This window comes from Cheilinus undulatus, linkage group 17, assembly GCF_018320785.1.
Source record: "Cheilinus undulatus linkage group 17, ASM1832078v1, whole genome shotgun sequence".
In the NCBI taxonomy this organism is placed as follows: domain Eukaryota; kingdom Metazoa; phylum Chordata; class Actinopteri; order Labriformes; family Labridae; genus Cheilinus; species Cheilinus undulatus.
The window spans coordinates 20,289,225-20,316,775 of NC_054881.1; the positions used below are offsets into that span (position 1 = coordinate 20,289,225).

The 27,551-nt window shown below is 38.6% G+C and overlaps 2 protein-coding genes across 4 annotated transcripts in view; one reads left to right on the forward strand and one right to left on the reverse strand.

Annotated features, from left to right (window-relative positions):
• The window catches only part of niban2a (niban apoptosis regulator 2a), a 44,535-nt gene extending 34,963 nt beyond the window's left edge, over positions 1-9,572 (forward strand). For 2 of the 3 annotated variants that reach the window (XM_041810544.1, XM_041810546.1), the window contains 6 exons: positions 418-605; positions 2,058-2,213; positions 2,492-2,605; positions 2,823-2,930; positions 4,884-4,995; positions 5,096-9,572. In XM_041810544.1, coding sequence (XP_041666478.1) covers positions 418-605; positions 2,058-2,213; positions 2,492-2,605; positions 2,823-2,930; positions 4,884-4,995; positions 5,096-6,108 — 1,691 coding nt within the window. In that variant the 3' untranslated portion in view covers positions 6,109-9,572. The remainder of the gene's footprint in view (positions 1-417; positions 606-2,057; positions 2,214-2,491; positions 2,606-2,822; positions 2,931-4,883; positions 4,996-5,095) is intronic. The other variant, XM_041810545.1, reaches the window with a different exon arrangement.
• A 1,059-nt stretch (positions 9,573-10,631) lies between these two features.
• slc31a2 (solute carrier family 31 member 2) lies at positions 10,632-24,423 on the reverse strand. Its single transcript, XM_041810547.1, has 4 exons — positions 24,231-24,423; positions 18,672-18,738; positions 14,129-14,354; positions 10,632-10,862 (listed from the first exon to the last, which is right to left on the reverse strand). The coding sequence occupies exons 1-4, from the start codon at positions 24,237-24,239 to the stop codon at positions 10,697-10,699; spliced, it is 468 nt and encodes a 155-aa protein (XP_041666481.1). The 5' UTR covers positions 24,240-24,423; the 3' UTR covers positions 10,632-10,696.
• Positions 24,424-27,551: the final 3,128 nt, after the last annotated feature.

The following is a 27,551-nucleotide window of genomic DNA, read 5'->3' on the forward strand; positions in this document are numbered from 1 at the left end:
GAGTCTATATAATATGGGTTTCACTTTCAGAAAAGAGTGACAAAAATATTGAACTTTTTCATGATATTCTAATTTTTTTGAAATGTACCTGTAATCCATGCTGTGACATTGGTTTGTCTACCTTTTTTAGCACGGACTGTGTGTTGAGCAGTTGGGTGTATCTTGCAGGACTTCCACTGAAATTACACAATTGTCATTGCAAACATACCAACCATTACAGCAGGGTATTGAACAATACACATACTCAGAGTGATTAAAAATATTTGAATAGTTCATGTGAGGTCAGAGCCATGCCTTTGTGTTTCTTCATGCTTTGACTGACTCTTAAACAGCATCCTTTGTTGTTGGTTTTCTAAAGCTGAAGCTCTAACTGTGTTTTTTAAACTCCATTCTCCACATGTTGATATTGGCATGCAGCTCTGGTGTTACCCAAGGCGGAGCAAACCCTACGGTCAAACGTCCAGCCCTACATCAGCTCCATCCTGGAGGCTCTGATGGATCCAACCAGCCGAGGTTTCTCTGAGGTCAGGGACATTTTCTTTAAGGAGCTGGTGGAGATCAGCAAGAACTCACTGAACGAAGGGGGCAAAGAAAAACTTGGAGAGGTAAGTCATGCCAATTTTTTTTCTTTTCACTCATGCACAAAGAGGATCCTAAGGACATGCACAAAGAGAGATGAGATGTCAGATATGATGCTGCACATGAATAATTTCACATTATTTGGGGCTTCGTTAGAAAAATAAACTCCCTCAGATCGGACTACTTTGTGTTGTGGGCTTAACTTCAGAGAAGCCTTAAATGAAGGGCTGGAATTTTTGGATTCAATACTTTGAGTACAGTGCCAAAAAAAGTATTCACATCTTTGGATGTTTTACCTTACGATCAATATAACTTAGCTTTTTTGACAATTTTTTAAACCAAAAACTTCTTTATTGTCAAAGATTTCTATAGAGTAATGTCAATTTAATTAGAATATGCCATGTAAAATATGTGAATGCATAACTATTCACTCCTCACCATTAGTGAAATGGGGATCACCTGAGTGCAGTGAATGTTTCTCAAGTGACTGTAGTATAAAACACCTGTGTCTGGAAGGTTCAGTCACTGGTTAATCAGTATTCCTGGCTACCATTACACCATGAAGACAAAAAGACACTCCAAGCAACTCAGAGAAAATGTTATTGGAGCGTATAAGTCAGGGGATGGATACAAAAAAATTTCAAGGCACTAAACATCCCCAGAGTTTAGTTAAATTCATCATCAAGAAATGGAAGGAATCTTGCACGTGTGAATCTGCCTAGATCAGGCCGTCCTGAGTGACCATGCAAGAAGGAGACTAGTGAGAGAGGCCACCGAGACACCTATGACTACTCTGAAGGAGTTATAAGCTTCAGCAGCTGAGATGAAAGAGACTCATCATTCAACAACTGTTCCCCAGGTTCTTCACCAGTCAAAGCTTTATGGAGAGTGGCAAAGAGAAAGCCACTGTTAAAGAAAACTCAGATCAAATCTGGACTAGAGTAGTAGGCATGTGGGAGACTCCATGGTCAAGTTGTTTGGTCTAATGAGACCAAAGTGGTGCTTTCTGGCCATCAGACAAGACGCTATGTTTGGCAGACCAAACACGGCAAATCACCACACACACCAAACCCAGACCTCAATCCAGTAGAGAATTTTTGGCTGGACTTAAAGAGTGATGTTCACGTCTGCTCCCCATGCAACCTGACAGAGCTTGAGCAGTTTTGCAAAGAAGAACAAAGTAAAATTGCAGTGTCCCAATTTGCAAGTTGCATATTAGTGTTTTATAGACATTAATTTGGACTTAGGACATGGAGATTAAATGCAGGACATAAACAAGACAACCTGTAACACCACTAAGATGAAAAAAAAAAATGGCACTGATAGATGCTATAAATGCAGGTGAAACACAAAACAGCAGCCTTGGTTATAGCTAAGCTTTGAACAGAAGCAGGGAGTGTCTGAAGCTTTCTTCCTGTTTCGCTCTAAGATTTGTACCGCTTTGATCACAATTTCTCTCCTTTATCTCTGTCTACTAGCACATGGACAGGCTGTCCATGCTCGCCTTCCACCCAGTGAAAATGCAGAGCTGCTATGAAAAGGTGGAGGAACTAAACCTGGAGGGGCTGCAGCAGAGATTTGATGTCTCCAGCCCTTCAGTGTTTGTCAGCAGAGCTCAGATCCTCATGAGAGAGGTGAGGCACCACAGCAGTTCTCTCTTATGTAACACAAAAACCAGCATGTACCAATGTAGTGTCAGAATACATGAAAACACTTCCTTATGTCTCTTACGAACACACACCAACACCCTTACACCTGCCTGTTGTGGAGTCTTTACTTACACCTGCTGGACAAAAACAGTATGACATGATGTACTGATAAACTTTACGCTGGGGATTATTTAAAAAAAAAAAACAGCATCAGTATGCATGTGCCTCTCTATGACACAACACTTCTTTTATATTTTTGGCAGCAAATGGACAATTCTGTGTACACATTTGAGCAGCTGCTGAATCAGTCATTAAAGACTCAGGGAGAAGAAGACATGTGCAAGACCATCCAAAAATGCCAAGACCGGGTTCTTAAGGTAAAGACTGACAGAGGGGTTGAAGGACATGGTCAAGTTGGTTAAAGCAGGATAGATTTGATGATTGAGATGCTGATGTTTTTCAGAATTACTCAGCACACTTAGAGCAAACAGCAAAAATTAATCCAAGGTCCTTTTGTTAAGAATTATCCGTGATATTCTAAACTTAAATGCGTCTTTGAACTGTGCATATGTTTTTCTGGTCTTTCTCTGTTAGAAATACGACTATGACAGCAGCACTGTGAGAAAGAAGTTCTTCAGAGAGGCTCTCCTGCAGATCATCATCCCCTACATGCTGAAGCAGCTGTCACCATCCTTCTCAACTGTGAGTTGCAGCAATTTTAGACCAAACCATTTTGTGTGTGAGCTTTGGTTCAAATTCACTGGCCTGATTCTCCAAACTTTTTGGTGAAAGGTCCCACTTTGTCAAAAATATACACTATATTGCCGAAACTATTGCTCACCTCACTTGACTTGCATATGAACTTGAGTTACATCCTATTCTTAATCCATAGGGTTTAATATGACGTCGCCCCACCCTTTGCAGTTGTAATAGCTTCAACTCTTCTGGGAAGGCTTTCCACAAGGTTTAGGAGTGTGTTTATGGGAATTTTTGACCATTCTTCCAGAAGCGCATTTGTGAGGTCACACACTGATGTTGGACGAGAAGGCCTGGCTCTCAGTCTCCTCTCTAATTCATCCCAAAGGTGTTCTATTGGGTTGAGGTCAGGACTTGTGCAGGCCAGTCAAGTTCATCCACACCAAACTCTCTCATCCATGTCTTTATGGACCTTGCTTTGTGCACTGTTGCACAGTCATGTTGGAACTGGAAGGGGCCATCCCCAAACTGTTCCCACAAAGTTGGGAGCATGGAATTGTCCAAAATCTCTTGGTATGCTGAAGCATTCAGAGTTCCTTTCACTGGAACTAAGGGGCAAAACCCAGCTCCTGAAAAACAAGCCCACACCATAATCCCCCCTCCCCCAAACTTTACACTTCGCACGCTGCGGTCACACAAGTACTGTTCCCCTGGCAACCGCCAAACCCAGACTCGTCCATCAGATGCCAAATGGAGAAGTGTGATTCGTTACTCCAGAGAACGCGTCTCCCCTGCTCTAGAGTCCAGAGGCGGCGTGCTTTACAACACTGCATCTGACGCTTTGCATTGCACTTGGTGATGTATGGCTTGGATGCAGCTGCTCGGACATGGAAACCCATTCCATGAAGCTCTTTATGTACTGTTCTTGAGCTTCATCTGAAGGCCACATGAAGTTTGGAGGTCTGTAGTGATTGACTCTGCAGAGAGTTCAAGTCAAAAGATGCTCCCTGGGTTAGTCAAGCAGCATGCTTTGACTTTCGAGAAGGGGCATGGCTAGAAAGTCCCATATGGACAGATACATGTGTGATGATGCGTTAGAATACAATAAATTAATAAAAAAACAATTAATCCATAGTAGCATGAATATGAGGGTACAACAAGCTGTATGCTATAAAAGAGGAAGCTGGGGTGGAGGAGGTTAAGCTTTGCCAGTAGCAGCAGCGTGGTACATCAGCATTACCGCAAGCAAGGATTAGTGAGAAGTTAGTGTGTTAAGAGAAAGAGCTGTGATTGGTTGCGGAAGCCGGGAGGCAGTAATTGGGGTTAGTTAGCTGATCATGGCTGTGGACACAGGACCTGACTTGTCACATTAATGTATTACACATTGAGAAAGGTAGTGTGTTCAAGAACTTTTGCATTTCCAAAAATTTAAACTCACAAAAGTGATCAGATTATTTTAGCAGATAACTTTGTAACATTTTCCCCGAAAACTTCAGGAGAACCAACGTTGTCACCTCAAGATAACAGCTTTAATACTTCAAGATCTTGAGAAAACAACCCAGCATTACTTGGGTTATCACAGGAAAAAGGAGCATGATAAGATAAATGGATGTATTTCCTTTGAAGGCTTCCATAAAATGTAATCATCATTACTGTAGTGATTTTGCAATGAGGAATATAACATATGAAAAAATATATAGAATGAAAGCTTTAAGATAGAAGATTTAAGGTATATTTATCTTCTACATCTTAATGAATTGATAGCTAACCCCACAAGTTTGGATGATTGTTTCTAAATCTTTTGGTAAGCATTTACCATTGCCAGTGGTTGAGTGACTTTGATTTAACATCCCTTGAAATAGATGAATACTAACTGGATGCATCAGATCCTAAGATGATAATGATATGTTAGAATTTCACTCACTGATGGAAACTTTCTACACCTCATCACTTATGCAGGAGCTTCCTCGCTTTAAGGAGCTAATCTTTGAGGACTTCTCCCGCTTCCTGCTGGTGGAAAACATGTTTGAAGAGGTGGTGCTTCAGTCCGTCTCAAAGGACATTATGATGGGTGAGGACAAAAGCAATAACAGAAATAGTTAACAATGGTATTTTACTGTTATCTTAAATACGAGTGACCACTGTGATTGATTTTCTTGTCCTCTTTGTAGCTGTGAAGGAAGCAGCTGTCCAGAGAAGACACAACCTCTACAGGGACAGCATCATTCTGACAAATAGCGACCCCAACCTGCACCTCCTGGAAGAAAATTCCCAGGTGGACTGGGCCACAAAGTTTGGAGGTGATGAGACAGAGGGACCACTGGGGGGTGGCGCTGTTGGTTCTGGAAGCAGACGCAGGCAGGTGGTGTCCATGATTCAACTGGATGGGGTTCCTCTGCCATATGAGTCCTGCCTGGAGGTCCCAGGGGTGGATCTGATTCCAGAGGAGGGTGCTGAAGTGTCTGAGACTAAAAAAAATGACAAGAAAGAGGAGGAAAAAGAAGATGAGGAGGAAGAGGAGGAAAAAGAAGATGAGGAGGAAAAAGAAAAAGAGGAGGAGATGGAGGAAAAGGAGGAGGGTGAGGAGGAGGAGAAAGAAGAAGAGGTTTTTGGACCACTGGATGATCCAAAGTCCCCCGACAGCGTGAATGAGATCAGAGGTCTGATCAACCCTGTGGTGGAGATGGTACTTCCTGCTTCAGAGGAAAATCTGAGCGAAGACAGTGATGAGACAGAGCCGCCCATCAGCACAATCACACTAGAGGATGGAGTACAAGAGGATGTGACACATATAACCACGGTGGTAGAGGACGTCCCCAGGAAATCCCTGCAAGACAAGTCATCCCCGCAGTCACTCCTCCAACAGCTCAAAGGAAGCAGGAAGAAGAAAGTAGACCCAGATCATCAGGAGGAAACAGCCATCAAGAACGTCATTGACAAAATAGAGACAGCGGTGCAGGAAGACGACAGCGAGCGGATTGCTGAGGTCTCTGCAGTAGAATCAGATTGTGAGTCGTCGCCAAAGCCGCTGTTGGCTACAGACACTAGCTCACATGGTGACAGCGGCTTCCAGTCACCAACCAATGAGGGTCTGGATGAAGGTGAGCCCCAGCCAATCACAAATGGTTTCAATGGAGAGGACAAAATTATTGACCCCATAGATGTAGAGGTGACTTTAGCGTAGGACGACAGTCCTCTGTACAGAACTCTTTAACAGCTGGAGAGAAATGGAAGCAGCAGCAGATGTGCCCAATTTAAGGGAAGAAGAGTGGGATGAAAAAAGATTTTATTTAAGGTTTTACTCAAAATGTTTTTTATCCATTGTTGTTAATGTTGATCACTCTCACAACCTTTACTTTTAGACTAGTTGGTGACAGGTAGGGATGTAACAATGCACTCATCTCATAATGTGTAAAATGATACAGCATAAATATCATTTTATTGCACATTTTAAATCATTTTTCAAGTTTTATTTAAAAAAAAGTGGGATTTAAGTAAATGTATGGGTAAATATTATTTTTTATCAAATCAGTTCTTTAGCAGTATGAATGCAAAATATGCTTCTTCCCTAAATTTCAAATTGTGAGTCTTAAAGGTCAAAATACTGAGTTAATAGTCATAGTTAGGAGCTTAAATGATCAAGATATAAGATGAAATTCAAAATCATGAGTTTAAAATTAGATAAAATTTAAAATTGTGAATCTAAAAGGTCAAAATATGAGATAAAAAAGTCAAAATAATGAATTCAAAAAGTAAATATGAAACAAGTCGAAACCATGTAAGTTTACATCTTCAATGTGAGATGCAAAATTGAATTTATGAGAGTAAAACAAAATAATTTATTTTCTCACATTTCTGACTTTTTATCTAATTATTCTCACTCTACTTCTTCAAATTTTTATGACTTAACAAGGATATTTGAAATCATCAAAGTTAAGTTGATATTTTTGTACTGGAAGAAATCTGCAGACCTCATACTTGTGGGCCGGTTGTATTAAAAAAAACACCATGACTGTACCATTGAGCAATTTGGCCACCAGGTCTTGAGTTTAATACCCCAGTATAGATGGTACTGCTGTCAAGAGAGAAGCCAAAAGCAGATAGCACCCTCTGCTGGAGAAAAGAAAGTTTTGCTTTTATTGCACCCATGTATTGCTTTTCGCCTGCATTGTGAGGCATTGTTACGTCCCTGCTGAAAGGTTTCTCTGTATCAGATTTCTTTAATCTTTAAGAAAGCCGTTTGTTGTTTATCTCATAGAATTCAACATGACAAAACATAATAATTTACGTTAATACTCCATCAAAGGGATATGGAAATTTAAAATGACATTCAACTTTTTTTTTTAACTAAGGAGAAACACTAAAAATGTTACCTGACCTATTCATGTTTTCAGAACATGCTAAATGTCTGTTTATATAAGTCATGCTGGTAAACATACTGGCCACTATCTTGAAGATATTTCTCACATAAACACAGTCAATTAAAAGACAGATTGAGCCTTTAACTTTGCTGAATGGCCATGGTGTCCTCTTTCATGATCACTGCCTATGTCTGACCAGCAGGTGGTGCTGCACTCATCTTTAAATGTTGCATTGGGATTTTTTTTAATCTATTTTCACTCTTGAAATACTGGTTTCTATTTTTGTACATTTTCAGATATGAAGTTTGTTTACTTAAGAATATTTTCCTGTATTCACAAGTGGCCTTTATGTTTCAACACTAGATATTTAACTTGGGAGAAACGATTTATAGCTAGTCTGAAAATGGATGTTTTTAGCTTTGATGACACCTAGGAGGGAGTGGATTTACAGCATCATCTTGCAGTATGTAATTGATCTGACAAATCCAGTCAGCATACATTCCTTTAAATGCTGTTAAATCAAAGTCTCATAAGACCTCTGTGCAAGAAAACAAACAACGGTCTCTTTTCATGGTGTATGTGGCCATTATTTGTAAATATCAACAATTCAACTGTTAGGATTTTGATGAACTTGTAATCAGAGAAAGATTTATTTCTGATCATGTGGGAGATTCTTAATGTTTGTTTCTGATAATAAATGCCTGACATACTTTTCCAACTTCAGTCTCAGCCTGTTAAATAAAGTGTGACAGTGAAAGTTGTTTCTGTCCTTCAGGGCGCCGGTTTAGCTAAGTGGGTAGAGCAGACGCCCATAGACAGAGTCTGTAGTCCTCAACGCACTGGTCTCAGCAACCATTTGCAATCTCTGTGCTGTTTGGTGCTCATCTTCCCCCTTCTCTATCACATGTATTTTTAGGTTTTGATTGAGTCACTTTTTTACTTGTTTTAAATTTATAAATCTGACTGTAAGAACAATGCACTCTGATTCCAGTGTATTGGTATAAATGAAAGGATCAGTTCAATTCACTTCACTTCTTTGTATGCTTTTATCCAAACACACAGAGACATACCTGTCAGTGACTTCATGGGATACTGCTGTGATGATTTCAAGTAAACCAAAGGATGTGAAGTCACGACAGGTCCAGGTTGAATTACTTGTGGACTTACAACCAAAACAGGCCAATTATATTAAAAAAAATCATACTGTACAGTATGTGCTAATAAAGACTTAAACTATGGCAACCAAATATACAACATGTTTATTTCTGCTTTAAGAATGTTTATTTTAACGTGGGTCATGTATGGGACCTTCAGTGCTTCTGCAGAGAGATGTAAGTGGAAACTCAAAGAACTAAAGTTTTTCTTTTCTGTTTCAAATTTCGTTTTTTTGTATTTTTAAACCACTTTGCATCCTTTTTTCCAGCCATTTTTGCTCCATTTAACTTTATATTCAATTTTTGCTGCTATTACCTCATATTTGCCACTTTTTAACGGCTTTTCACCATTTTTCCTCCTTATTTGAACTGCTGTTTTCACTTTCCAGTACTTTTTACAGCCAATTTTTGCCACTTGTTGAAACCTACCTTTGTGCTATTTTTGCTTCTTTTTGCAATTATTACATCAAATTACCTCAATTTTTTTCAGTTCTTTCTACTTTATTCTCTAGCACCCTGACGTTCATTCACATTATGGCGTTGATAAAGTCTGACATTACTTTCCAAACAGTTTAGTTCAATGTACCCATCCACATGGTTAAAATCACACAAAAAGGTAATTCTGTTTAAAGAAAAAGGGGTTTACATCTTGAAAAAGACTTTTGCTGACCTCTATGGGCCCCAGAAAGCTCTCCCTTTTATGCTCCTTGGACAGTCTTAGAGCACACAAAATGTTCCTTAAATGTATGTAACAACAGAATGTGATGTTTATGAATGTAAAAAATAATCAAATAATCTCCTTTTATCTTGTAACTTGTACTAAATTAGGGTTGTCGTCTTTGGGAAGCTTTTCATGTTGAGTTGCAATGTCATAATTGCCAAGGAGGCATTTGCAGTTCCTGCTTATTTAATGAGTCACTTCCCGTTGTGAAATCGTTAATTTCTAAAACAACACAATAAAGCTTTGCTACGTTTGGACACAAACAGAAAACCCACTTCTTAAAGTGGAGGCCGACTCCCAACATGCCTCTGTTTGCTAAATGTAAAGTTTCTTTTCGGTTTGAGCAGCCCATTTTTTATGTTAGGGATCTTTTTATCTTCCTGAAACAAACACAACAATGAATAAATAAAGCTTTTCCATCAACTTTGTTCTTTATTTTTGTTCAAGCTTTTCAACATGTGACATTATCACTTAGAAAACCACTGATATTTATCAAAAATACAAGTGACCAACGACATTTGAACCCTCAGTATCAGGTATAGAAATACTCTGGCATCAAGGAGGAGAGGCACATTTTTACAGAAAATACCTCCCAAAAGTTGGCAAGGCACTCACATAGTCTCTTTGTAGCTTTGTCAATGATTTCTAAAGACCCGCATGATCAGCTCTTATTGTCCCTCCACATTCTTGTGAGAGCGATGCTGATCAGTAACTGAACCTAGATGACACATCAGAAAAGTTTTTACAAGCCACAATCATATGATCCAGTTCCTGAATCTGAATTAAGTCTTATGACCACTTAATCTTCATCTAAGCTCTAAAGGAAGGTCTGCTTTTATGTTCCACTGCAAAAACTTACTACCAAACACTATTTTTTACTTATCTAAGTGTTAGAAACATTAAAAGTTGCTAAATCATCTGTAGGGTTATGCAAACTTGAACTGGGAGTTAAATGAAGTGGACTGTAGTGGTTGAGAAGTTCTTCCACCGGTAAACAGAGAAGCAAAAAAGGTGCAAGAACAATCATAACAGACAGATGACTTACTAGACTTGTGTTTTAGCCATTAGTTGGAGCATTTAAACACATTTTTAATTCTAACAACATTTTAAAGAAGCTGCAGCCTGCTCCAGAGGCTTAAATCCATGTTTTGTAAGCTCTCAAATGTTTGCCATTTAAGAGCTGAAGAAAAGCTGTGCATATAAAGCTTAGTCCCTTTGAAACAAAAACATTTCAGTGTCATGAAATGATTCACCTTGTCCTGGTGGTTAACCGTTTTATTTTTTATTTCATTGATTCAATTGAAGTATTTGAAGTTAAAAGCCCTCATCCAAAAGTTGAACAGAAGCAGAAGATTCTGATGATCTCTGTTGACTTTATACCTGTAAATTTCCCCCATTCTCATCAGCGGTTTTTGGACAGTGTTGTGCAGCTCATTCTTCAGCACACATGCACCCACCAGCTCAACATGAGTCAGTGTGAGTTTCCCCATTTATTACAGCAAAAACATAGAAGTCCTGTCTGAATCTTCCGTACCATCAGATCTGATCAATGAGTGGGAAAGAGATGAAATAACCGAGGGTGGAGCCTATGACGACACCGATAAAGATCCAGAAGTTGTAGGACATGACGCACAGCATCAGCATGTAGCCCAGAGACACCTGCAGCAAGTGCAGGATCGTCTGAAGAACGTGAATCAGGAAACTAGGGAGGAAGGAGAGGAAGATTTTGGTTACACAAACTACATTCAGACATTTACAAGCAATGTTGGGTAGGTACAAACGCAAATGAGACAAATCCAGGTCAGAGAGCAAGAAGTCCTCTGTAAAACATCTACAACCTGATTCATGGTCCTCTAACACCTTTAAATTACTTTTTTTATTTAAAGAGACCAATTCTTTAAGACAAAGTCTCCTGTAGCAGATTCCAGGCTGCAAGAGCAGCATACCTGAAGCTCCTTTCACCCATTTCAAGACGGACTTTGAGAACAGAGAACAAAAGTAAATGTTATGACTGAGTCACAGAGTAAAGGCTGTAGCTTCCAGCACTTTTCTCATGAATAAAATCTCAAGTATGAGGGAAGCTAATTAAGTACAGCCTTACAAATAAGGATATGCCAATGATTTTGTCTGTGTGTGGTCAATGAAGGCCAACCAACTCGATCATACTGAGTGCAATGATGAATTAAGTAGGGCTGTAGTCAACCAAAGTAAAACTTGGTCGACTAAAATTGCACCAGATCATCAATTAATCGATTGGTCGTAGGACGGACCAAAATCATCCTTTTTAACAAAATGTTGCCACACCGCTGACTTTTTCGACATGTTGTAAATGAACAGGAAACGGAGTATAAACATGCTTCACGGGCTTTGCTCCCCTCTGAGGTGGGAGGGTCCTAGTGATGTTGTTTTGACTTTCTGGGTATTTAACCTGTAATTAATTACTCTTAAAGGCACGAGTAAATTATACTAGAATAGTTTTATATTCATAGTTTTTTTGTAAATTATATTTTGTAACACTAGATAACTGAAAAAATAAAAATACATGACGTCTCCCTTCTCACCCCTGCAAAAAATGGATTCTTCCAATTAAAGCAGCACGTGCGATTGTTCGACAAATTGGATTTTGGTTGAACATGAGGTCATCCACCAATTAATCGACCAATTGACCTGAGGCTGTCAGCCCTAGAGTTAAGATTGATAATGAACCTCAGTGCCCAATGTAAACAGTATCCATAGATTGAAGGCATTGAGAAGATGCATGCACATGCAGAACATCATCATAATCAATAAACGGCATTAAGTGGCAGGCAAGTTTTTTCTTTGCAGTAAAGGATAAACAAATCTTATTCCTGAAATAAAAACCCAGCTGCAACCATAACTTCTTTACAAGTTGATCAATATGAGGCTTAAAAGACAGAATCATCAGTCAAGAAGATGAAGCAGACTCAATCACATTTACCCTGACATGGTGATAGAAGGAAGGTTCAGCAACTTTTTCTGTAAGTGTGAAAACATCATGAGTTTGTTTTTTCTTTTCACAAGTTCAGATTAATTTTAACCTTATCCTGTATAGTATAAAAGCATTCTTGTAGGCAACACAGAGTCTGATGCTGTGGAGGAGCGGAGCAGTGAAAGTGTCATCAGCATATAATGAACATTTGCATCAAGAACATTCTGACCGATGTTGTTAATATAACAGCGGTCCCAAGACTGCACCCTGACGCATTTTGAAGTAAAGCTGTGTTGTTTGATAAATAATTTTCGAACCCATGAACAGATTGTTCTGGCAAACCATTATAGCACAGTCTGACTTTTAAAATGGCATAATCAACAATACTGAAAGCTTTGGATAGATAAATAAAAGAGCAGCAGTTTTCTTTGTTATCCAAAGACTCAATAAAATCACAGACTACTTTTAAAGCAGCAGTGGTTGTACTGTTCTTAGCCTCTTAGAGTTGGTCACTTTTGAGTGATTCCAAGGTCTTTGGAAGGACTAAAAGTTTGTAAATCTGTTATTATTTACGAGTACAGGGTTTCAGCCCTTTAACAGGGAGAGAAAGAAAGCAGTTTTCTAAATAATCGGGATTTCGTTGAAGATTTAAAGATTTTATGGTTTGACAATAAAATCAGCAGCAAGTTTTTTTTTTTTTTTTTTTTTTTTTTTTTTTAAGTGCTCAAAATTATCCAGACCTTTCTGTTTACTTACATTTAAAAGTCTGAGAGCTTTGTGAGGAACAGGCACAGCAATATGATTTGTTTTTTGCGCATGGTTAACTTTGTCAAACAGGGATCCTGAAGAGACAAAATGTTCATTAAATAAGTTTATTATTGTGGTTTTATCATTGATGGTTATAAAATCTTTCATAATTTTTCCTCCTCATCGTCGTTTTTGTCATGCACATTAAAGCTTTTTATTGTTTGAGTGTGCACAAGTTTTAAACCTTCCTTATACTCACAATCGTAAAACCTTATTCCAATAATGAGGATGATGAGATCTATTTCTTTTGCTCTTTGACAGGAAACTACAAGGTTGTGAAAATCAGCCCAAACTTATATTTTTATGGAAAACATGTCACCATGTATGCTGCTAATGTGACCCCAACATAAATTCCCTTGGTCAAGTTATGATAACATAATGGAGGACTTAGGTTACATTTTGTTTTGGGTTCAGTCATTAATAAAGAATATATGGTGAACCATTTAACAGGGAGAGAGGTGAATGTTCAGAGTAACACGTGTCTACAGAGGTTCATGAGAAATGCTTAACTACATCGTGCACATATAGCATACTCAAACATAAAACCACACAAAGCTGCAACATAAAGCTGAGGAAAGTTACCTCAATGGTTCACCTGAACCTCAACACTCTACACTGCACATGTAAGGTTGTTAGGATGATTTTCTTCTCAGTGACCTAAACCAACCTAACAAAAAGCAAATACAATGTTCAAATCTGCAGTCATTTACTTATTTACATGTTTGTGTTTGAATAAAAGTGACATTTATCCTGTTTTTCTATTTCTTCAAGTATCCCAACTTCCACATCAAAAATGCTCAGTTTAGCATTTTATTGCAGAAAATGACTACAAGCTAAGATAACGAAAAGATGCAGTATTTATCAGACTAAGCTCAGTGCAACAGAAAACAAGTTAATTTTTAAACAACAGATAACCAACGCTTTAACTAGGGAAAATAAATCTAAATTGGTTGGAATAACCCTGATTTTTATAAACAGCTTCCCTGCTTGTTCTCCAGCAGTTTTTCACTCCCCTCTTCACTGACCTTATGCCAGTCTTAGCACAAAAAGTCAAGTAGCCTGGCTTTGTTTGATGGCCTCATGATGAAATTCCACCAACACTGGAAGAGAACTTTCGTGCACGTTAACATGCTGATTCAAGGAAAATTTGAACTTGTCTCAATAGTTTCCAGAGCTTTAAACAGCATTGTATATTTCAGAAAGATCCTCACCTGTGTCTGTTTGGATCTGAAGGTGGTGGGTCTATGGGGGTCAGCGAGGATTCAGACGGGCTGTTCTCCAGCACAGAGTTGTTGTCGCAGCGTGCTGATGGAGGGTAGGCGTACATAGCCTGATGTTTAGCCATCTTTGTCTTCACCCCGATCCAAACCCTCCACACTTTGAGCACCTCGTAGAAGACGGTGAGCAAGAAGACCACGAACACCGTCAACAGCATTCCTGTAGATGCAGAGTCACAGCACTTTAGTATGTCTCTTAATGGATTAGAGTTCATATTTTTTCCTCAGATAAGAAGACTGGATCCACTCTCATGCCTGTACACTAAATATGAAGCTAGAGCGGACGGCCAGTGAGCGTAGCTGAGCTTATAACCGGATAGACAGTACGAAACAGGCAGCCTGGCTTTGTTTAATGACAAATACAACCTTCAGCTCTCCTCAAGCTCTGTTTATAATGTGCAATGTTTATTCTTTGTATAGCTAGGAGAACTTTTATCTGCACTCTGCTTCAAGATTAAGAGATGTGTGAATCTTAGCGTCTTACTGAGCACGAAAGGCAAAGTGCATTTAAATCACATTCATTTTGTGAAGGTGACATCTAGGAAAAAAATTCTGTCACTACGCTTATTCCTAAATCCTCATTTTATGCGTGTCAAACTCTCCTGTAGTCCAGATCATCAGACCCTTTGGGGGTTTGCTCAGCTTTGGTTCACAACAGGGTTGTGCAATGAGTTGCTAAGTCATGGTCAGTGAAATAAGAGCATGTGCAATAAACACAAGACAAAAGTCTGAATTTCTCACAATAAACAAAACATGAACATTTTTCCATTAAAATGGGGGTCTTATTATAAACAGCCATGCTTTGGTGCCATTTTTATGATACTGCAGAAGCTTATGCTTTATTTCAGCTACCTTGAGATTAACAGGCACAAGTTCAGTGGAAAAAATGCTTTCAGTATTCAGGAGACAAACACAGAAAACAGGAAGAACAGCAGATAGTTATCTAAACAGTCTGTAACAGCAAACATGCACTCTTTATCCTTATAGCATTCATATTGTCTTTGCAGTATTTAAAAATTGTGGTGGCTAGTGGTTTTGCATGCAGTATTTACACTAGCCACAATTTTGGTGATTGGAAACTACGTGCTATATGCCAAATATGGTACGTATGGTATCACATGACACACATGCTTTATTTTCCCTCATCATGATCATCATCAGCTCTCCTCTTAATAAAGCACCTCTCCCTGTACATATGAAGCAGCACACTACAGAAACGTGTCATACTTCACTGTTAGAGACAGTCATCTAACAGTCAGTTAGTCTTGGATTTTTTTCCTTCAATGAATATTAAGTTTATGCTAATATTAAAATACTGACAGTTTCTTATATCTATAGCTTATCTCCTCTCCTCCCCTCCATTCTCCTTTAAACTTTATGAAGAAAATTTCTTTATATGTGTGAAATGAAGCTCTAAAAATGAATTACATTATCCATCAAATAATAGATGACTTATACTTGGTGCAGAAGCTCATATTAAGAAAACATTAAACTGTCTGTTGTCTAATAGGAGAAGCAAAAAAATCACTGTTCAGTTGAATTCTCTTTGACTCCTAAGTAATCAGTTACACACTTTTATCCTGCCACTGTATCTCACTGCGTCAGTGAGCTTATTTAAAGTTTCAGAGTTTCTATCGTCTTTTATATCCATTAATTATCGATATACAGCAAATCTGCAATACACCCTACATATATAAACGAATCAAAGGCTTAAATAACACTTAATTAGTGTACACATTTGGGGAGGTTTAACCATTTAGGTTGCCCTCAACAAACAATGAGAAAGGAATATTTTATAATAATATCTAGATCTAGACACACTGCACACCCCAGTCCGCAAGAGTGACAGACACACAGCTAGAGCACAAACAGAAACAGCGCTAACACGCTGATCCTCCATGAACAGAGCGGCACTTAAAAGCAGAAGGAGAAAGTTCAGGTCTGTGTTTATCCTCCAATATTCTGAAACAATTTCCCTAAACAGATAGAAGCCTTCAGTCTGCATCACAAACACGTCAGCACACGTGTGTGTCAGTGTCTGTGTGTGAGTGTTGTGTTTGTCATTGTTAGACAGCATGAAAGCCCTTGGTGCTGCACGGAAACGCACAAACAGATAATGAGAACAGCCACTTTTCAGTTATTTTGGGGGAAATTTGAGCCATGTATGCACCGAACATCCTCACTGCAACAAGCATCTGAATGATAAGGGCTAACAGAAGAGTGACGTACAAGTTGTGACAATGATAAATTCAACCCCCCATTGTGGCTATTTAGAGTCACTCTGTTACCTGCCGCCAAATCAATCAGCTAATCTAGCTCCAGGGTTTAGTGCAGTTATTATTGTTCTGACCACTTTGATATCTCCACAGCCTACAGCAGAAACTACCAAGATTCATGGTGGAAAAGCTCAACAGTCAAGTCAAGCAGCTCCTTTGTTTACCTCTGCTTTGAAAAAATACATCTGACCAAATTAAAGGATTTTTCACTTCTGTTAACTGAAAAGAGGCTGTCACACATTCAGACACAGCTAGTTGTGGGAACATGAACTATTATTTACGGATCTGAGAAGCTTGGCAGATTATACTGAAAGGTAAAAAACACAAATCTATAGTCCCATTTAACTGTTTCATGCTGTTTCAGCTGTACCCTGTTTGCAATATAAATAAACACGCTAATTTTTTTCCTTTATCATTTTGTAAAAATCAATCAGTGTTGACTTACAATCCAAGTACTAGTCTGTTTTTATACTTAGCACCTACCGGGGAAAAAAAGCTTATACTGGACTGAATTTAATGTTTTTTATTTCACAATATGCACAATATTTATCAATGCAATTTAACATAGGTCTACTCCACATGTAGGTGAGTATCATTAAAAACTTACATTTTTGTCCTCTTTGGTCTACAGTAAACACAGATATGGCGTTTATGTCACTAAAACAACCATTTGTAAAATCCTTTCAGAGTGAATGTCTTTAGAAACTGTTAATGTGCAGATGTGGGAGAAACTGGTAACATCATGTCGTGTCTGATTCTTCTCTACTTGATGTCTGACATTATCGCTTTCACTTAAAAGGACACTGGTATTAATGTTGCTGACTGGACTTTTGACATGCTTACACAATTTCCTGCTGCTTTATAAAACACTTCAAGACAAACTCTGCTGCCCACATCTTCAGTTTTGGAAGAGACCAGATTCAGGTTGGCATGCTAACTCTGAAAACAGAATTACAGAGATCCTGCATGCTTTTAAAAATCAAATTAAGAACTTTTTAAGACCTGAACAGAGAACACATTTTTGGTGTTGAGCTGTTTAAAAACAGTTTAATCATTAAAAAGCAGAGTAATAATTTTGCAAGGGAAGAGCTGTTAAAATAACGGTGGGTCGCAAGATTCTTGAGTGGACAATCTTTTAGCCCAGATGTCAGAACTGGACTACTGTTTCATAGCAGTACCGAGTTTATTAAATCAAAGAGAGTCAGACAAATTCAGAGAGGGGTCTGGGGTCCTACTCAAAGAAATTTAGAACATTAAATGCCAAATCCCCGAATTATGGAGAATATTTATGCAAACATTTGTGGGAGAAGGTTAAAATCCTATAAGGTTGGCTAGAAAACCAAAAATTGATAAGGAGATGTCTTCCTCAAAGTGCATACTTAATATAAGACCGCTAGCCAATAATAATTAGACTTTTTAAGACTTTTTATGGCCTTTAATTCTAAAAGGCTATTTCAGACTATTTGTGACATTTCAAGGATCTGCAGGAACTCTGGAGTTGGCAGTTTCATCCACACAGTGAAAGTCAGACAACTGTTGATATGACGTGCTCTTCACAGAACAAAGAAGCCTGTTTTGATCAGGAAGAAGCTGCTTTTGAGGATGTAGCACATGAACAGGATTATTTTTGAAAAGAAAGGAGAAAAACCTCTATTTTTCAAAATCCAGACCTTTGTGTGGACTAGCCATATTTTCAATACAAACATGAAATTATATACATGAGGACTGAATCAAATACCTATACTACAACTTAGCAATACAAAAAAAATCTAAAAACCAACTTAAATTTGAAATCTAAAATTTAATTTAATAGAAATAAGTACAGCTCTGAGTTGCTTTCAACGAGCCCCTGGCCTTTGTTGTAAAGCTGAAGTAATGTGTATGGTGGTTTGAGAAGCGTTCATGCATTTTCTAACACCTTATTTCATATATAACCAGGCCTAAGGCTCCAAACCTCTCAGAACTGACAGTTCATTACAGCAAACTCACATGCTGGTGATATAAGGACTAAATGTTGGAATATTAGTACTAAAGTTACAAGTTCAATGTGAAATAATGCTAATAAACATCACCAGAACAGTCAGGAGCTAGTCATGTCTAATGACACAACAGTACCGTATGTTTTAACCAGATGGACTGGTTCTGAGTTAGCACTGATGAGATCTCCGTATGAGGATGTGGTCTGACATTTGTCAGCCTACCTGCAGGTCCCTGTACATCCCAGAAGTCAAACAGGAGCGTCACGCTGTCTGACAGTTCAAAGGTCATCTAGAGAGAAAAACAAAACAATATTAAAACACATGAACATTAACACTTGTAAACAACTGCATGATGGTTCACTGATCCTAGAGTAGGTTATGTGGTTTAAGGGAATTGCTGTAATTCTAAAAAATACATGATAAACACAGATGTAGTCAACTTTACTCTTCTTAATCATATTTAAGGACCTAGAACCTATGAATATCAACGTATTGCTATGTCTATATAATCAGAAAAATATCAGTACTCATGATGCTTCTTGTGGCTAAACTCTAGAGGCTTTTTTATTCAGAAGAGTCTAAAGTTGAGAAAACACTCTAAAAATAGTAAAACTTGAGCACAATTATTAAACACAACTAAACACTAAATCACAATGATGGCACTGCTGGCTTTGCCAGTCTCCAGTCTTCCTTGCAGATTGAAATCTATACGCTACATTAAAAAGCTCTGCCAAACTTCTCACCATCACAAGATGGCATCTATTTACTGTGTTTGAGTGCAGGCATCTATCAACATATTAATACTTAGTTTAACCAACTACCAATTCTATTGCTGTCAAAGGTGATGATGTTTGCTTCAAGTCGACTAACTAATCACATGTCTCTACTCTAGTGTCAGCCTGTTTTTCACTACTCTTTAATGTCATTAATTCCTTCACAGAACACACTGTGCTGAAAATTATCCTTCAAGTGTTTATTCAGCAGATGGTACATCATCTTCATATTTAACATTCTCTCAGCACTGTCTGCAGCTCCAATAATGGAGCCTGGCAGCTGAGCAAACACTGGTATGTGCTTTGATCGATTAAACGTTTATATACATGTTTAACAGAGTTGTTTCTTTAACAAAAAAGCCTTGCTTAATATTTATGATGCACAATATCTGATTGATGAAGAAAAATTAAACTTATTTTAGCCAACACTGATACTGATATATGAGCGCCTTTTTTAAAAATAGTTTAGAATGAGAAGCCTCTCGTGTACTACAACTGAGCTGTTTCTCTTGCTCTGACAGTCTGTTTGTTTTATAAACACGTGTAAAATAAAACAAACACAATTTAATTAAACAAATGACAGATGTTTTCATTATCAAATGCCTTAATTTGTTTAGTAAAAAAACAAACTGAAAGTTGTTTATTCAGATTACATGAACATTAGGTGAACAATGTATTTTTAACGGTAAGCGTCTTATCTTATCTTATGACATAGAGCACAAAAGGTGTGACTTTCTCAAATGAGTGTGTGATTTAAAACTAAAATGAATTGTCCTTGTTAAACCAAAGGTTTAACAGAAGGGTGGTTCACTGAAACAATCCTGACATAGTGCCTGAAAAGACAAAAAACACATTTTTCTCAAGTGTAGAAAAACAATCTAGCAGCTGTTTACACCTAAAACTTCAGTCCTGAGAACAAACTTTCAAGTTAAAGGAATGAGAATGAAAAAAACTTCATCTGCTGTTCTGATTAAAACGCCATAAACATATCCAAACAACCTGCCTATATCTAAAGCCCATATAACAGCTGTAAATATTGGCAGGAATGTTCAGATCTGCTGATACAGATACTTAACTTCTTTTTCTGCCATTACAGATACCACACCAATAGTATCACACATCTCCATTCATACTGCATAGCCATTTCCTGCACAAATCCTCAAATAGGTAAAGTCCAAACTTCATTCAAGCTCAACAGAAAAACATCAGCAACATCATCAAAACATGAAAAAGATGTTCTGCATCATAAAATTAGTAACTTCATCTACCTGCCCTTACCCTGCAGATGTCATTTCACACATTAAAAACATCAAAATCAAAACCACCAGCAGTCTCGCTGCTGATGGTTTTGTTATCTTTGATGGGTCATAAAGAAGTGTCAGTGTGACTTGAATTTTTATTACAACCAAATAAAATGAGACGGGTGCTGTAACTACATTCTTGATGCTAGACTCAGCAGTGAAAAATGTGAAAGAAAACAGAATACAGTGATTTGCAAATCATTTTTAATGTATATTCAACTAAATACAGCACAAAGACTAGATATTCAATCATCAAAATTATTTTTAAAATTCTCTATATGTTCTTTTAGAAAATATACACCGATTTTCAGTTTGATGCCTTTAACATATTCCAAAAAAGTTGGGACAGGAGAATGCTTACCACTGTAATGCACCATCTTTTTCTATAACACTCTGTAGGCATCTGGGGACTGAAGACACTAATTGCTAAAGTACTGAAAGTGAGAAAGAAATTCTTTTCCATTCTTGCTTGAGATACCCTCTAGTTGCTCAACAGTGTGAGGTTTCTGTTGCTGTATTTGGTGCTTCATACACAGATACAGGTACACACAGATCTGGACCACAAGCAGGCCAGTCTAGTACCCACACTCTTACAGCGTAGCCATGCTGTTGTAACTTGTGCAGAACGTGTCTTGGTCTTCTGAAATAAGCATGGACGTCCCTACAAGATGTCTTGATGGACACATCTGCTCTGAAACCTATTTGTACCTCTAAGGTATGATGGTCTGTAGGACTTGTAGCCATTATTTCCAAAAACGGTTTAAAATGTGGACTTTTGGCACTGTAGTTGATTGCAAACGAGTGATTCTCTCAAGATTGCTCCTTTGATATCGAGTCATGGTACTATCACCTGTTACCAGGTGACCGACTTACCTGTGGAATGTTCAAGGCCAACATTCCACATTTTCTGTCCTTGTCCCAATTTTTTTGGAATGTGTTGCAGGCATCAAGTTCAGAATGTGTGCTAATTTCCCAAAATAACAAGTTCACTGACTTTATCTTAAATATCTTGTCTTTGTGCTATATTCAATTAAATACAGGAAAAAAATGATTTGCAAGTCACTGTTTTCCATCTTTGTTCACATTTTACAAAACGTCCAAACATTTTTGGAATTGGAGCATGTAGAATTCTTGGATGCCTTCAATAAAATTCAATTTATACTAACCCTGAGGGAGTGTCCTTCAGCTGGTCTGGCCCACAATAACAGAATGCATTGTCCCACTGAATCAGGCTCTGTTCAGCCTGGCTGCTGTTGATGTGTGACTGACAGAGGAATGTACTGATTGTGTCTAAGAGTGGGTGTCTGACTTCTTTCTGCTACCCGGTCTCTGCCAGGCTCTCGCCCCACTCTCTCCTGCTAATCCAAGATGAGAGTCTCTCACAGACCAGCAAGAGGCTCAGCAGAACTTGGAGCCTCGAAAAAAGAAATTACTATCAGGATCCTAGTTTCCATCAAAGGATTTTGGACTGATGATATTAAGAAAGGCAATCTAAGGATGTCACTTTACCTTAGAGTTAAGAGGTTGAGATCTGACATTTGACTGAGTATTTAAAAATGTGGCAGTTCCAGTCCTTGCAATGCTACTTTGAGTAAGACGTTCATGTGTTGTCTGGTCCTGTCATATATGTTCTGCACAAAGACAAATCTCAGGAGTCATCTTTGGGGATTGAGTTTGAGGCTGCATCATCATGAAATACAAGGATGTCTGCTTGACATTTACAGTATAAATATGCAAAGCTAAACTAATAAAAGCTGATTAAGGAAGGTTATTTAAGTAAACAAACTTTGAGCCAGCAGTAGAGGTAGAAAACAAAAAGTGATCACACCCCTAGCATCAGTAATCATCCCTTTAGGAATTTGGTTGGTAATGTGTGATCGATGTTGGCAAAAACGGCTGTGGTTTTGATTCAACTCTCTGCAATGACAGTTTCATTTATCATGTTTTGAATTGTCCTCTAGTGTTTTTTCCTACAGTCACAGGTCTTTTTAGATAGCACAGACTTCTGCAGATGGCAATCAAACAGAATGACAGAATAGCTTGAAAACATCACAGAGACAGCCAAATATAGACACCATGAGTCAACAGTCCAACTGAAGGCCAGTGAAGGTGATCATTGTGAGCTTATTACCTAAGCTGCTTAAGGAAACAGATACAGTGTTTGTCCTAGGTCAGTGTTGAGACCGCAAACTATGGCTGTATGCTGCTTCAACCACATATACTGACAGTAAAACTCCCTAGAAAATATATTATTGTACATCTAAGCCCTCATGCTATGGGGAAATTTGAAAATGCCTAGTGTCACTGGTTAAACTGCCAGGTGTGGAAGTTCAACTCTACTGGCATGTGTACTGGAAATAAACAGCTGAGATGAGACATCATTATGCTGAAGAGGACATGCATCCACACGTTCTGTCTTCTCTGCTTTCCCATGAAAATAACTAGGGATGTACCAATGCATTGGTTTAACATCGACATCTGCCAATATCACCCCTGTTGACAGACATCAGCCATTAATAAACAATGTTGCATGAACAGATATCGAAAGCTTTTTTGCCATCAGGTCATTACAGTGTAAATACCTGACAGAAAATTATATATAATCCACATTTTTGTGCAGACTTTGGCTTTTAAAGGCTGTGGTCTAAAAATTTTGATCAGCTGATGAACAGCCCATTTCAGTTTATTTGTTGTTTTCAATAAATTGCTTACTCTTTTTTTTTGTTTGTTTCACTCCCATTTCTTCTTTTTGCATTTTGAAGCCCCACTTAGAACCTTCTTAAGATCCAACAGTGCAAAATGTAAATTCTTCCAATTTTTCAACTGGTCTTAAAATTTTTGATCAGGAGTGTATCTAGTAATATATAATCTGCATGATATCATACTGGCATATTATGCCAACATCTATGGCATCTACTGGCAATAAAAATCAGCCTACATCAGTTGTAAATATCAGCTGTACTCACAAATTAGTATGTGAAGATTTAGGCAGGAATAACAACCAATATCAGCTGAAGTCTTCAGTTTTAAAATTTGTTGTACTGACTGCAATTTTAGGTTTAAACTACATTTATTTATCAGTATTGGCTGGAATCAATTCAAAGGTATTGGCATATCAGATATCTACAGTCCAACACAATAAAAAACGGCTCTGTTAAAAAAAAACTACACTGAAATTTGAGACTTCCTCAAAGAAGGAAAAAGGACCTTAAAAGGTTATACACATGGGCATCATTCACTGAGGAGAACGAAGGGGAATATTGTTACGTTCATACAGGTTAAATGTAGACATTAATGGGATATTAACGTATTTCACTTCCAATGTATGCTAATGTGAAAATGTGATCATAAAATGTATTTTACGAGAGGTCTAAATTATTAGCTCAAGCATTACAAAACAAAGCCTATAAAAGAGTATTGAGGTTTAGGATTGGTGTTGTAACAGCTGACTCTTACATTTGTGTGTTAAACATGGTTTTTAAATAGGCAGATGTATGGTGTTACCTTATACCCCAACAGGTTGCAAAAGGAGTCAACATTCATTTTATGTTTATTTAAATCGATTGCTGTCTACACTTTTACGTTTCCTACACATGGAGCGAAACAAAGCCGACGTTCAACTTGCTGAGTACCATTAATTTCGAAAAGTAGCGCATTATTATAAAATGCAAGACGGTGCAAACGAGACCTAAATGTACACAACTTACCTGCATCATGGTGAACTCCTGGTCGCAGGCTAACACCGAAGAAAGAGCAGCTAGAGACCACAAATCTCCATTCCCTCAGCGACACGGGCTGAAACTATTGATCGAGAGCAGTCAGGTGTGAGCCATTTCTGAAATGAACCACAACAGTAGCAGAAAGCAGTGACCCAGCTTCAGTCAGTGCAGGGTAGGAGGAAACCTCGTGACTTAAACAATAAACAGAGGGCTGATGGTTAGTTGAGTTCGTTAGCAACATTGAGCAAACGGTAACTAAGATTAAACGGTGGATTTTTTTTCATTCAAACCCCACTAAGTCTCCCGAAAACTAATTGCTGTCGTAGAAATCGAAAAACGAAGCTAAGATGTCAAAAAGTGCGTGAAACGCAAGAAATAACCGCTAATACCCTAGCTTATTTTCGCCTACAAATGTAGCCCGCAGACTAAAGGTACGCATGCGCGACAAGCATGGATCACGTGATGAGCGGTGTCAGCCGATAACAGCCGAAGTATTTGTTCCAATTACAGTGTAAAAAATAATACCGCAAAAATTGCGTTCGGCCGAGAACCTAATTGACGATAGCAAATGTCTTAACGTTTCTGTTTATTCAAGTAGATTTAGAGGTCTGTTACATTAAGCAGAGCAATATATTTAAATGGGATGCAGTTTATTGTGATCCTTGACCAAAGCGTTGAAATCTGTGTTTTAGATGAGTTATAGGGATGTTATTCCTTTTTTTAAAACAAGTTAATCTTTGTTATTTAGGACACTGCTTGCCAAAGTATGGGCTGGGGCCCACTGGTGGGCTGCAGAGGCACACAAGGGGCCACAAGGGGCCATTTACATCGACATCAAAGTTAAGTGAAGTTCAGGTCTTTCCATACTTTTGCTTTTCCAACTTTGACAGAGAGTGATTGAAATAGCCGAGGCTGCAGTAAATAGCATGTGCAGCAGCCTAAATAACCTACTGAGTGAAACTTTGCATTGGGACAAGAAACGTAAGGCTTTCCTTTCTTACAATACGTTAAATTGTAGCGTTTTCTATTTCACATAAAAATGATATTGCAAAACTTAGCATACTTTCATTTAAGTAAAACAGTCTGGTGTGTACATTTCACATTTTGGTATTCATTTTATCCACAAAAAAATCCTGAAACAACTTGGCCCCGCAATCAAAAAAGTATCATCTGGGTGCTCAGTTTAGGACTCTTGTTGTCATATATGGCTTCTTTCAGACCTGCTTAAAAGTCTGTAGAAAGATGACAATAGATTTTGGGCTGATAAAATGCTGTAGCAATAAAGACAGGAGATAAAAATGTGATTGCATCTGTTCTGCTGAAAATGGCAGAGTATTCCCAAATAGCCAACAGTTCTTCTTCAGCTCTTTAAAAAGCATCATAACTCAAACTCACCACATCATTGTGTTTTAACATGTCTCTGTGCAAGGTATAACATTTAGAAATCAGTGGTTGCTAGTGAAAAACGTTATAGGTGAGGCTGTTAAATCTATTCAACTACAGAATCAGATTCGCCAACAAAGTTAAAACACTTAAAAAGAAACTCATCAGGATATATAATCAAGAGAAGATTCAGTCAGAGACATGCACATGTAGTTTTATTACCAATACTGACAAATAAAGTGATAGTAGCATCTATCAAAGAGCTTTTGAATTTAGACATCCTGACCTCCAGTTAATTTCTGCTTCAGAAGTGTTTCTCCTGTCTTAAACACACAATCTTCTTTCCTGTCCTGAGGCTTGATCAGCAAAAATATCCAGCAAAGCATTAACTATATCATCTGAATGCCTTTGTTTTACCTTATTGAATATTTGTTCCAAAAAAATACATTCTCCTTTTATTGTAGCATCAGACATTGTGGTTTTTTTTTTCTTGTGATCAGTTTGCTTTGGTACCCAACACTCGACGTGAACCTTGATGACCTGTTCAACAAACAATCTGGTATAATCTGGTTTTTGTTGCACTCATATCCAAGGTATATGCAGGTATAGGAAGCACTGAGGATCCTGCTTAAGGTCAAGGCAGAGTACTCAGAGGGTACCCCCAACAGATGCATGTGCCTGCTTGTCATGAAAAAAAACACAAGTTGATAGCCTAGCTCATACACAAACGGTCTGAGGCCTCAGTCAGGATGTAGTGCATGATTAAATCCATTCTGGGGAAATCACATGATCAGCACTACTAACTTATTGGTTTTTTTTATTGCTTGTTTACGCTATTTGATTATGTTGATTTAACTTTTTATATGTTGTGGTGTCTTTATGATTAAACAATCCTTTATGAATAAAACTGGTGGTAATTCATCATGTTATTGCTTAGCTTTCAAGGCCAGAGTCACCTTCAGAGGTGATGATGGACAGACTGATGTCAGTTGTGGTAATGATGAGTAAAAAAGAGCAGAAACCAGCATAGGAAAACTGACATGTACAAGTGCAATGAGTGGAGCTGGGTTGCCAGGAGGGAGAAGAGGAGGACGTTGTAGGACTAGATGAGGAAGAGGAGGAGATCTATGTTGTAGACCTCGATGAGGAGCAGAAGCCTCAGGTGGCAGAGCCTGAGGAACATCATGGAGATGGAGATGCTCCTCAGATGTTTGGTCAGCCTGAGAGCATGGGAGGAGAGAGAGGGGAGGAGTTGAATGATGTCAGACCTCCCTCTCCTCCTCTGGTGCAAGAGGCTCCTACGGTCCAGATCCCCCCTATTCACCCTGTTCCTGCTTATCCTCCCCAATATGTGTACCCATATGGTGCTCCTTTTCCTTCTCCTCCTGCCTTCCCTTACGCTCCTGCTTTTGCTCCTGCTTTGTGTTCCTATTATGATTCTTTCACTGGTCTTTTTGCCTATCCTGCTTACCCTTATTATCCTCCTGAATTTCAGATCCCTTTCCTGGAGACTGAGGACCACGGACCGCTGGCCCACGAGGAGTAAGCAGAGCTCTTCTCCAATGTCAACTATGTAAGGTGACCCTGCATCTTCCTCCATGTTTGGCTTCTTCAAGAAGAGGGACGAGAGAGGCAAGGAAAAGGTTTCTTTCCAAAGGAGGCTGCAGTTACCCTTCCTTCTTCCATTGATGACTGGCCTTTGTGTCTTGCGGGGCCAGTGACACCAGGGACAGCCTTTGCGTCTGGCAGGGCTGAAGTCCCCCGAGGTAGCATCTTGCACCGGGGGCTTATCTGTATCTTCTCCACTTACATGGCAGCTGGATCGACGTTTCTTTCTTTGATCCTGGATGGGTCTTTGCGTCTGGCAGGGCTGTCGAACATCCGTGCATGGAGCCTTTGCGTCTGGCAGGGCTGGGGAGGACAGAA